Source organism: Lasioglossum baleicum, unplaced genomic scaffold (assembly GCF_051020765.1).
Source record: "Lasioglossum baleicum unplaced genomic scaffold, iyLasBale1 scaffold0353, whole genome shotgun sequence".
In the NCBI taxonomy this organism is placed as follows: Eukaryota; Metazoa; Arthropoda; class Insecta; order Hymenoptera; family Halictidae; genus Lasioglossum; species Lasioglossum baleicum.
In genome coordinates, this window is record NW_027469413.1 from 72,759 (window position 1) to 83,672 (window position 10,914).

The 10,914-nt window shown below is 48.3% G+C and overlaps 1 protein-coding gene across 1 annotated transcript; it reads left to right on the top strand.

Moving 5' to 3' along the window:
- Positions 1-5,010: 5,010 nt before the first annotated feature.
- Positions 5,011-10,284, top strand: LOC143220193 (uncharacterized). The gene has a single exon (XM_076445897.1). It carries the CDS (start codon positions 5,011-5,013, stop codon positions 10,282-10,284), a length of 5,274 nt encoding a protein of 1,757 aa, XP_076302012.1.
- The last annotated feature ends 630 nt before the right edge of the window (positions 10,285-10,914 follow it).

Here is a 10,914-nt window from a genome sequence, read left to right on the forward strand (position 1 = left end):
CGTTATGCGTTATGCGTTATGCGTTATGCGTTATGCGTTATGCGTTATGGGTTATGGGTTATGCGTTAAGCGTTATGCGTTATGCGTTATGCGTTATGCGTTATGCGTTATGCGTTATGCGTTATGCGTTATGCGTTATGCGTTATGCGTTATGCGTTATGCGTTATGCGTTATGCGTTATGCGTTATGCGTTATGCGTTATGCGTTATGCGTTATGCGTTATGCGTTATGCGTTATGCGTTATGCGTTATGCGTTATGCGTTATGCGTTATGCGTTATGCGTTATGCGTTATGCGTTATGCGTTATGCGTTATGCGTTATGCGTTATGCGTTATGCGTTATGCGTTATGCGTTATGCGTTATGCGTTATGCGTTATGCCTTATGGTTTATACGTTATGCGTTATGCGTTATGCGTTATGAGTTTTGCGTTACGTGTTAAGCGTTATGCGCAATGGGTTATGCGTTATGCGTTATGCGTTATGCGTTATGCGTTATGTGTTATGCGTTATGCGTTATGCGTTATGCGTTATGCGTTATGCGTTATGCGTTATGCGTTATGCGTTATGCGTTATGCGTTATGCGTTATGCGTTATGCGTTATGCGTTATGCGTTATGCGTTATGCGTTATGCGTTATGCGTTATGCGTTATGCGTTATGCGTTATGCGTTATGCGTTATGCGTTATGCGTTATGCGTTATGCGTTATGCGTTATGCGTTATGCGTTATGCGTTATGGGCTATGCGTTATGCCTTATGGTTTATACGTTATGCGTTATGCGTTATGCGTTATGCGTTATGCGTTATGCGTTATGCGTTATGCGTTATGCGTTATGCGTTATGCGTTATGCGTTATGCGTTATGCGTTATGCGTTATGCGTTATGCGTTATGCGTTATGCGTTATGCGTTATGCGTTATGCGTTATGCGTTATGCGTTATGCGTTATGGGTTATGCGTTAAGCGTTATGCGTTATGCGTTATGCGTTATGCGTTATGCGTTATGCGTTATGCGTTATGCGTTATGCGTTATGCGTTATGCGTTATGCGTTATGCGTTATGCGTTATGCGTTATGCGTTATGCGTTAAGCGTTATGCGTTATGCGTTATGCGTTATGCGTTATGCGTTATGCGTTATGCGTTATGCGTAATGCGTTATGCGTTATGCGTCATGCGTTATGCGTTATACGTTATGCGTTATGCGTTATGCGTTATGCGTTATGCTTTATGCGTTATGCGTTATGCGTTATGCGTTATGCGTTATGCGTTATGCGTTATGCGTTATGCGTTATGCGTTATGCGTTATGCGTTATGCGTTATGCGTTATGCGTTATGCGTTATGCGTTATGCGTCATGCGTTATGCGTTATGGGCTAAGCGTTATGCCTTATGGTTTATACGTTATGAGTTATGCGTTATGCGTTATGCGTTATGCGTTAAGCGTTATGCGTTATGCGTTATGCGTTATGCGTTATGCGTTATGCGTTATGCGTTATGCGTTATGCGTTATGCGTTATGCGTTATGCGTTATGCGTTATGCGTTATGCGTTATGCGTTATGCGTTATGCGTTATGCGTTATGCGTTATGCGTTATGCGTTATGCGTTATGCGTTATGCGTTATGCGTTATGCGTTATGCGTTATGCGTTATGGGCTAAGCGTTATGCCTTATGGTTTATACGTTATGCGTTATGCGTTACGCGTTATGAGTTTTGCGTTACGCGTTAAGCGTTATGCGCAATGGGTTATGCGTTATGCGTTATGCGTTATGCGTTATGCGTTATGCGTTATGCGTTATGCGTTATGCGTTATGCGTTATGCGTTATGCGTTATGCGTTATGCGTTATGCGTTATGCGTTATGCGTTATGCGTTATGCGTTATGCGTTATGGGCTAAGCGTTATGCCTTATGGTTTATACGTTATGCGTTATGCGTTACGCGTTATGAGTTTTGCGTTACGCGTTAAGCGTTATGCGCAATGGGTTATGCGTTATGCGTTATGCGTTATGCGTTATGCGTAATGCGTTATGCGTTATGCGTTATGCGTTATGCGTTATGCGTTATGCGTCATGCGTTATGCGTTATGCGTTATGCGTTATGCGTTATGCGTTATGCGTTATGCGTTAAGCGTTATGCGTTATGCGTTATGCGTTATGCGTTATGCGTTATGCGTTATGCGTTATGCGTTATGCGTCATGCGTTATGCGTTATACGTTATGCGTTATGCGTTATGCGTTATGCGTTATGCGTTATGCTTTATGCGTTATGCGTTATGCGTTATGCGTTATGCGTTATGCGTTATGCGTTATGCGTTATGCGTTATGCGTTATGCGTTATGCGTTATGCGTTATGCGTTATGCGTTATGCGTTATGCGTTATGCGTTATGCGTTATGCGTCATGCGTTATGCGTTATGGGCTAAGCGTTATGCCTTATGGTTTATACGTTATGAGTTATGCGTTATGCGTTATGCGTTATGCGTTAAGCGTTATGCGTTATGCGTTATGCGTTATGCGTTATGCGTTATGCGTTATGCGTTATGCGTTATGCGTTATGCGTTATGCGTTATGCGTTATGCGTTATACGTTATGCGTTATGCGTTATGCGTTATGCGTTATGCGTTATGCGTTATGCGTTATGCGTTATGCGTTATGCGTTATGCGTTATGGGCTAAGCGTTATGCCTTATGGTTTATACGTTATGAGTTATGCGTTATGCGTTATGCGTTATGCGTTATGCGTTATGCGTTATGCGTTATGCGTTATGCGTTATGCGTTATGCGTTATGCGTTATGCGTTATGCGTTATGCGTTATGCGTTATGCGTTATGGGCTAAGCGTTATGCCTTATGGTTTATACGTTATGCGTTATGCGTTACGCGTTATGAGTTTTGCGTTACGCGTTAAGCGTTATGCGCAATGGGTTATGCGTTATGCGTTATGCGTTATGCGTTATGCGTTATGCGTTATGCGTTATGCGTTATGCGTTATGCGTTATGCGTTATGCGTTATGCGTTATGAGTTATGCGTTATGCGTTATGCGTTATGAGTTATGCGTTATGCGTTATGCGTTATGCGTTATGCGTTATGCGTTATGCGTTATGCGTTATGCGTTATGCGTAATGCGTTATGCGTTATGCGTTATGCGTTATGCGTTATGGGCTAAGCGTTATGCCTTATGGTTTATACGTTATGAGTTATGCGTTATGCGTTATGCGTTATGCGTTATGTGTTATGCGTTATGCGTTATGCGTTATGCGTTATGCGTTATGCGTTATGCGTTATGCGTTATGCGTTATGCGTTATGCGTTATGCGTTATGCGTTATGCGTTATGCGTTATGCGTTATGCGTTATGCGTTATGCGTTATGCGTTATGCGTTATGGGCTAAGCGTTATGCCTTATGGTTTATACGTTATGCGTTATGCGTTACGCGTTATGAGTTTTGCGTTACGCGTTAAGCGTTATGCGCAATGGGTTATGCGTTATGCGTTATGCGTTATGCGTTATGCGTTATGCGTTATGCGTTATGCGTTATGCGTTATGCGTTATGCGTTATGCGTTATGCGTTATGCGTTATGCGTTATGCGTTATGCGTTATGCGTTATGCGTTATGCGTTATGCGTTATGGGCTAAGCGTTATGCCTTATGGTTTATACGTTATGCGTTATGCGTTACGCGTTATGAGTTTTGCGTTACGCGTTAAGCGTTATGCGCAATGGGTTATGCGTTATGCGTTATGCGTTATGCGTTATGCGTTATGCGTTATGCGTTATGCGTTATGCGTTATGCGTTATGCGTTATGCGTTATGAGTTATGCGTTATGCGTTATGCGTTATTAGTTATGCGTTATGCGTTATGCGTTATGCGTTATGCGTTATGCGTTATGCGTTATGCGTAATGCGTTATGCGTTATGCGTTATGCGTTATGCGTTATGCGTTATGCGTTATGCGTTATGCGTTATGCGTTATGCGTTATGCGTTATGCGTTATGCGTTAAGCGTTATGCGTTATGCGTTATGCGTTATGCGTTATGCGTTATGCGTTATGCGTTATGCGTTATGCGTTATGCGTTATGCGTTATGCGTTATACGTTATGCGTTATGCGTTATGCGTTATGCGTTATGCGTTATGCGTTATGCGTTATGCGTTATGCGTTATGCGTTATACGTTATGCGTTATGCGTTATGCGTTATGCGTTATGCGTTATGCGTTATGCGTTATGCGTTATGCGTTATGCGTTATGCGTTATGCGTTATGCGTTATGCGTTATGCGTTATGCGTTAGGCGTTATGCGTTATGCGTTATGGGCTAAGCGTTATGCCTTATGGTTTATACGTTATGAGTTATGCGTTATGCGTTATGCGTTATGCGTTATGCGTTATGCGTTATGTGTTAAACGCGAACGATACAGTTTCGTATGATTCAGCGCCGCGACCACCCCCCTCGTCGTCCCTACAGCACCGCGGCGAGTCTTCACCTCGAAGCGAGCTCCCGTATGTGTGTACGGTGGGGGAATCCACCGATTACCGGTAAATAGGACCCCCAGCCAGTTTGAAGGCGCGTTCCGTTGTAACCTCCTCTGCGAGTACACACGCGAATTATATAATAGCTACGAGCAAGTTTCAAAAACGACCGATAATCTCCTCTGCGAGAAACACGTGGAATAATCTCCCCTGCGAGCTCTGTTCTTTCGGGTTAAAGTGCGTCCGTAGCCTCAGCAACAATAAAGTGCTTGTTTTGTGAACCGTAACACGCGGGTGGAACGATTGACTGAAACCTCTCACGAATATCCAATCTCCGACCGAATTTTCTCCTGTCCTTCTTCACGCGAGTCCAACGCATTTATCGTTCACGGATCCTCAGTTCCCTAAAGGGTTCGTGTAACAGTTTTTGGTCCTTCGAGCCGGATTAGTGAAGAAACCTGGATCGTTCGGAAAACGTTAGAGGCGAAACCAACCGTCCATTTCAAACGTTCGTGTCGGGTCTCGTGACTTTCAAAGTAAAAACACGCTGTGAACATGAATACAAGTGTCACGGAGACCTTCGAAGCGGTGCTGGAGCGGCAAACACAGGCGTTTGCTCAACTCACGAAAATATTGGCGAATACGAAGAAAAAAGGGGTCGACAACTACACCGTGGAGTATCTGGACACCAGGCTGACCATGTATCAGGAGACCTGGACCCAGATTACTTCTTTCAACGGGTACCTCCAAGCGTACCGGAAAGCGGACCGGACGAAAGAAGACCTACCTTACTTCAAGGCCGGAACAATGGATCGGATGGAGGACGCGTACCTTGATGGCTGGTCCTACCTACGGGAGCAGCTGGCCCATCTACGCCCCCCCATCACACCCCCTGCGGCGAATTCATCTATGGCGTTTCCAGCTAGCATGGTAACTCGTCCCGCGCATGTTAAATTACCCCGGATCGAACTCCCGAAATTTGACGGCGATTACACGCGTTGGAAATCGTTCGAATCGCGATTCAATTCCGCGGTAATTGTAAACGAAACCTTGACGGGCTCAGAACGATTGCAGTACTTGCTTAGCGCATTGTCGGGCGAAGCACTAGAATCGATACAGCACCTCGATGTAACGGACGCGAACTTCCAGATCGGCTGGACACGTCTCAAGGAAATTTACGATAACGAACGAGTCATTGTACATACGCTGATGCAAAAACTTTATTCCTTGAAATCGATCAAATTGTCGCAGCTCGACTCGCTGAATCAGTTCACGATTCATTATCGTAACACCCTCGAGGCGTTGTACAAGTTAGGTAGAGGCACGAAAGAGGATCATCTCGTTTATTTCGTTTCGAGCAAGTTCGACCGCGAATTAGAAACGGAGTGGAACAAAACCCTCGGAGATGCACGAACCTACCCAACATACGCGGCGATGGAAAAGTTTGTTTTAGAACAAACCGCGGCGGTTAAGATGTCCAATCAACCGACGCAACAACTACAATCCTCCGCGGGTCCTGCGAAACCGTTACGACAAAAAACGAACGCGCACGTGATTGAAGAAAGTAGGCCGTCTCCTACTTGCTTTCTTTGCAAAGAAGCGCACGTACCCCGCGACTGTAGCATGTTCCGTAGCCTCTCGCCACTAGCGCGCTTCGAGACGCTGAAAAGTCAACACGCGTGCATAAATTGCCTCGGCGCGAATCACACCGTGTCGAATTGCCCGAGCACAAACGTGTGTAGACAGTGTGGTGAAAAGCACCACACATTGCTGCACCGCGGAGAATCCAGGGCCCTCAGCAGACCCAAAACGAGTGGTTACCGAAACCATGCATCTTCGGTCCAGCCCTCGAGATTAGACGCGTCTACCACTCTTCAGACACCGTTATCGGCTCAAGCCCCTGCGCGGCCCGTGAATTCAGAAGAAATCGGTAGTAACGTTGCGACACATTTCGCCGAAGCCAGTCCGAATGGCATTCAGACTGTCCTACTGGCTACCGCAATGGTCAAAGTTTTCGCGCCCAACGGTCAGTCGCGATTAGCCCGCGCGCTATTAGACCAGGGGTCTCAATCCTCGTTCGTGTCCACCAATCTTGTACAGCAGCTACGTTTACAAAAAGTCCGAGCACCGATTTCCGTGACTGGTCTCGGCGGCGAACGAACAAGCACCATTGATTATAGTGTGCAACTGCAGATAGGTTCGTCCAAACAGGAGTCACCAGCACTGTTAACCCGTGCGTTCATAGTGCGCGGTATAACGCAGTACGCGCCGCCGGCGATCCAGATGGAAAATTACAGCGCCCTGTTCGATCTCGCGCTCGCGGACCCCGAGCCCGCATCAAAGCAACGTATCGAATTGCTCCTAGGCGCGGATATCTTCGCGCAAATTCTACGACCTGGCGTTCGACTCCCCAGTAACCAAGGACCGATTGCGCAAAATACGGTATTCGGTTGGATCTTGTCCGGATGCATCAACACCCCGGAAAACCATCGCGTCGCGGTTACCACGCATCACGGGACAATCACGGATCCACTCGAACGTGCGTTAACTCGTTTTTGGGAAACGGAAGCGGTCCCTGAAACGCGTATCCTCACTCCCTTGGAAATAGAATGCGAGCGGCACTTCGAAAAAACCTACTCGCGCGACGCTACCGGCAGATTCGTGGTGCGGTTACCGTTTCTCAAGTCGGTCCCCGAGGACTTCCTCGGAGATTCACTCCGAGGAGCCACCGCGTCACTGGCACGTCTGACCCGGAAACTACGCGAAAACGAGGCGGTAAAATGCGAATATAATGCGTTCATCCGCGAGTATGAGTCGCTCGGCCACATGAACCGTCTCGATGGCGTCGACCGTTCCAGGAATTACATTCCACATCGCGCCGTTCTCCGAGAGGAAAGCTTGACTACAAAGCTCCGAGTCGTTTTTAATGCGTCGAGCCAAACGTCTAGCGGATACTCCTTAAACGACATCCTACTTACTGGTCCGAAGTTACAGTTAGATATCACTCACATCTTATTAGCGTGGCGAATCCACAAATATGTTCTAGTGGCGGACATTGAGAAAATGTTCCGTCAAATTCTCATCCACCCACAAGATCGCAAATATCAATGCATCTTGTGGAGAAGCGAATCTACCGGTAATCTCGAGACGTTCGAATTGAATACGGTAACCTACGGAACCGCCTGCGCCCCGTACCTCTCGATGCGCGTTATACAAGAAGTAAACAAGTTGGAAGGTTCGGAATACCCCCTCGCGTCCCCGATTCTTCGCAACAGTGTTTATGTCGACGACGTATTCATGGGCGCGCCGGACAAACAGCTGCTCGAACAGACTAGAATACAAGTCTGTCAGCTGTTGTCTCGAGGCGGATTCAATCTGCGAAATTGGGCGGGCAACGATGCCGAATCCCTGCGAAATATTCCCGCAGCCACACATTCACACGCGGTGGATCTGCGAATATTCAATGCTTCGGAACTCAAAGTCCTCGGAATCAGGTGGATCCCCTCGGACGACACGTTCTATTTTGACTTACAAAAACTGGCGGTCAGAAAGGAGAAGATGAGCAAGCGCGAATTGCTCTCGGAGATTGCGACGTTGTTCGACCCTCTAGGATGGTTGTCTCCAATTGTTGTTCGAGCCAAAATCTTGATGCAGCAACAATGGCTCGAACGAATCAGCTGGGATGACTGCGTATCGGACGACACCCGCGAAACCTGGAACCTCTTCTGTATGGACTGGCGTGCTTTAACCGCAATGAGGGTCCCGCGGTGGATCCAGTACGCCCCTGACTCACTCGAAATCCAACTACATGGATTCAGCGACGCATCTCGTGCCGCCTTTTCATGCGCGATTTACGCCCGCGTAACGTCGCTCACCGGCGAAACGCATACCACGCTGCTCACAGCTAAATCGCGAGTAGCTCCAATAAAAACTGTCTCTATCCCTATCCTCGAGTTAAACGGAGCCGTCATGCTAACTGAATTGGCCGCTCACGTGACCCACTCGATCGGGATACCGGTAACGAAGACAGTTTGCTGGACGGACTCCACGATTGTCCTCGCATGGTTGCGGAAACACCCAGCAGCTTGGAAGACCATGGTGGCCAACAGGACGTCCAAGATCCACTCCACACTGCCGAATGCCGTCTGGAGACACGTGCCGACGCACTACAATCCTGCAGACCTGAATTCGCGTGGTGTAAGTGCAGAAGCACTGCTGTCATCGACGCTGTGGATCGAGGGTCCATCGTGGTTGAAGAGGGACGAAGAAGACTGGCCCGTTCAGCAGACCTACGAAACGGAGGAGGAAAAATGTAAAACCGCCGTACATAATACGGTCACAATCAAAGATTGGGATGCTCTGTCTCGCTTCTCTAGCTGGCAACGCCTAATCCGCGTATTCTGTCACGTGCGGCGATTTATAAACACGGTGCGAAAGCAAACAAGCACCGCGCCCCCCTCGTTCCTCACCGTCTCGGAGCTACGCGATTCGGAAATAACAATACTGCGAATAATCCAACGCAGCTCGTTCGCAACCGAAATCGCCGCGTTCGCGCGGAACAAACCGTTGACCAGTGGCTCGTCGCTTTTGCCGCTCAGCCCTTTCATCGACCAATGCGGAGTCGTACGCGTAGGCGGGAGGCTCAGAAACTCCTTTCTGCCTTGGGAAACGAAGCACCCCGCGATATTGCCGAAACATCACGTTTCCGACCTCATTATTCGGGAATCGCATCTTCTCTCCTTGCATGGCGGAAATCAAATCACGACGTACACAACAAGACAAAAATATTGGATCCTAGGGTTGCGTAATTCGGTCCGTCGCGTGATTCATAAGTGCGTCAAATGCGCGCGTTGGCGGGCGGAAACTGCAACGCAGGTAATGCAAGACCTCGTGACGTCACGTTGCCGTCCGTCCCCTCCATTCTCTCACATTGGAGTCGATTACGCCGGTCCCTACCAAGTACGAGACGCACCCGGGCGCGGAAAGCGAACTTATAAAAAATACATTGCAGTATTTATCTGTTTTGCTACTCACGCGGTCCATTTAGAGTTGGTTGATGATTGCTCCACGGCTGCCTTCCTCGCAGCCTTCGACCGCTTCACGTCCAGACGTGGTGTTCCTCAGACGATCACTAGCGACAATGGCACGAATTTCGTAGGCGCGTCCAACGAACTCGCTCGACACTTCGTCGAAGTCACAAATTCGCCGGAATTGAAAAATCGATGCTCCACTCTTCTTATTCAGTGGAAGTTCTATCCCCCGGGCGCTCCTCATCACGGAGGAATGCAGGAAGCCGCAGTCCGGTCAACCAAGCATCATCTTCGTCGTATCATGGGGTCGTTCGCGTCAACCTCCGAAGAGATGTCCACACTGCTTTGCAAGGTGGAAGCCACGTTAAACTCGCGTCCGATTACTCGGGTGCGCGACGACCCAGAGTGTCTTGAAATCCTTACGCCAGGGCACTTTTTAACCGGTAGTCCGCTGATTTCACGTCCGGTTCCTCCCGTGATTGACGAGCCGACAACGCACTTATCACGATGGCAACAAGTGCAAAAATTCCACGAACTGCTGTGGCGCGTATGGTCCCGCGAGTACTTGCAGGAACTGCAGTCGCGGTACAAATGGCAAACTGAACAAAAGGATCTGACTGTAGGAGCGGTAGTCCTCTTGGACAACCCCCTACTACCTCCTAACAAATGGGAATTAGGGAGGGTCGTAAAAACGTTCCCAGGTAAAGACGGCCACGTACGAGTGGTGGAGGTTAAGACCGCGTCCTCAACATATAAACGACCCATCACTCGTGTCTGCCAGTTACCAGTAAACAACTGAAGGCACCCCCCGAATAATGTTGTCGAGCGTGCGACGTCACGACCTACGTGACATAACAGTCGCGGCCGGCCGTCGGCCCAGGTGTCGTCATCCGAAACATTGTAAATATTGTAAATAGTTAGTATGTGTGTGTATGTGTACGTATGTATGGGGAGCTCTTCGAGATATATAGATTATCCGTTTCTGTTGCGCGACCGCGCAAGGCGGGCGGTTTGTTAAACGCGAACGATACAGTTTCGTATGATTCAGCGCCGCGACCACCCCCCTCGTCGTCCCTACAGCACCGCGGCGAGTCTTCACCTCGAAGCGAGCTCCCGTATGTGTGTACGGTGGGGGAATCCACCGATTACCGGTAAATAGGACCCCCAGCCAGTTTGAAGGCGCGTTCCGTTGTAACCTCCTCTGCGAGTACACACGCGAATTATATAATAGCTACGAGCAAGTTTCAAAAACGACCGATAATCTCCTCTGCGAGAAACACGTGGAATAATCTCCCCTGCGAGCTCTGTTCTTTCGGGTTAAAGTGCGTCCGTAGCCTCAGCAACAATAAAGTGCTTGTTTTGTGAACCGTAACACGCGGGTGGAACGATTGACTGAAACCTCTCACGAATATCCAATCTCCGACCGAAT

Bases quoted from the DNA above. Each gene is read 5' to 3' on its own strand.
- LOC143220193 (XM_076445897.1), top strand. From the start codon at position 5,011: ATGAATACAAGTGTCACGGAGACCTTCGAAGCGGTGCTGGAGCGGCAA.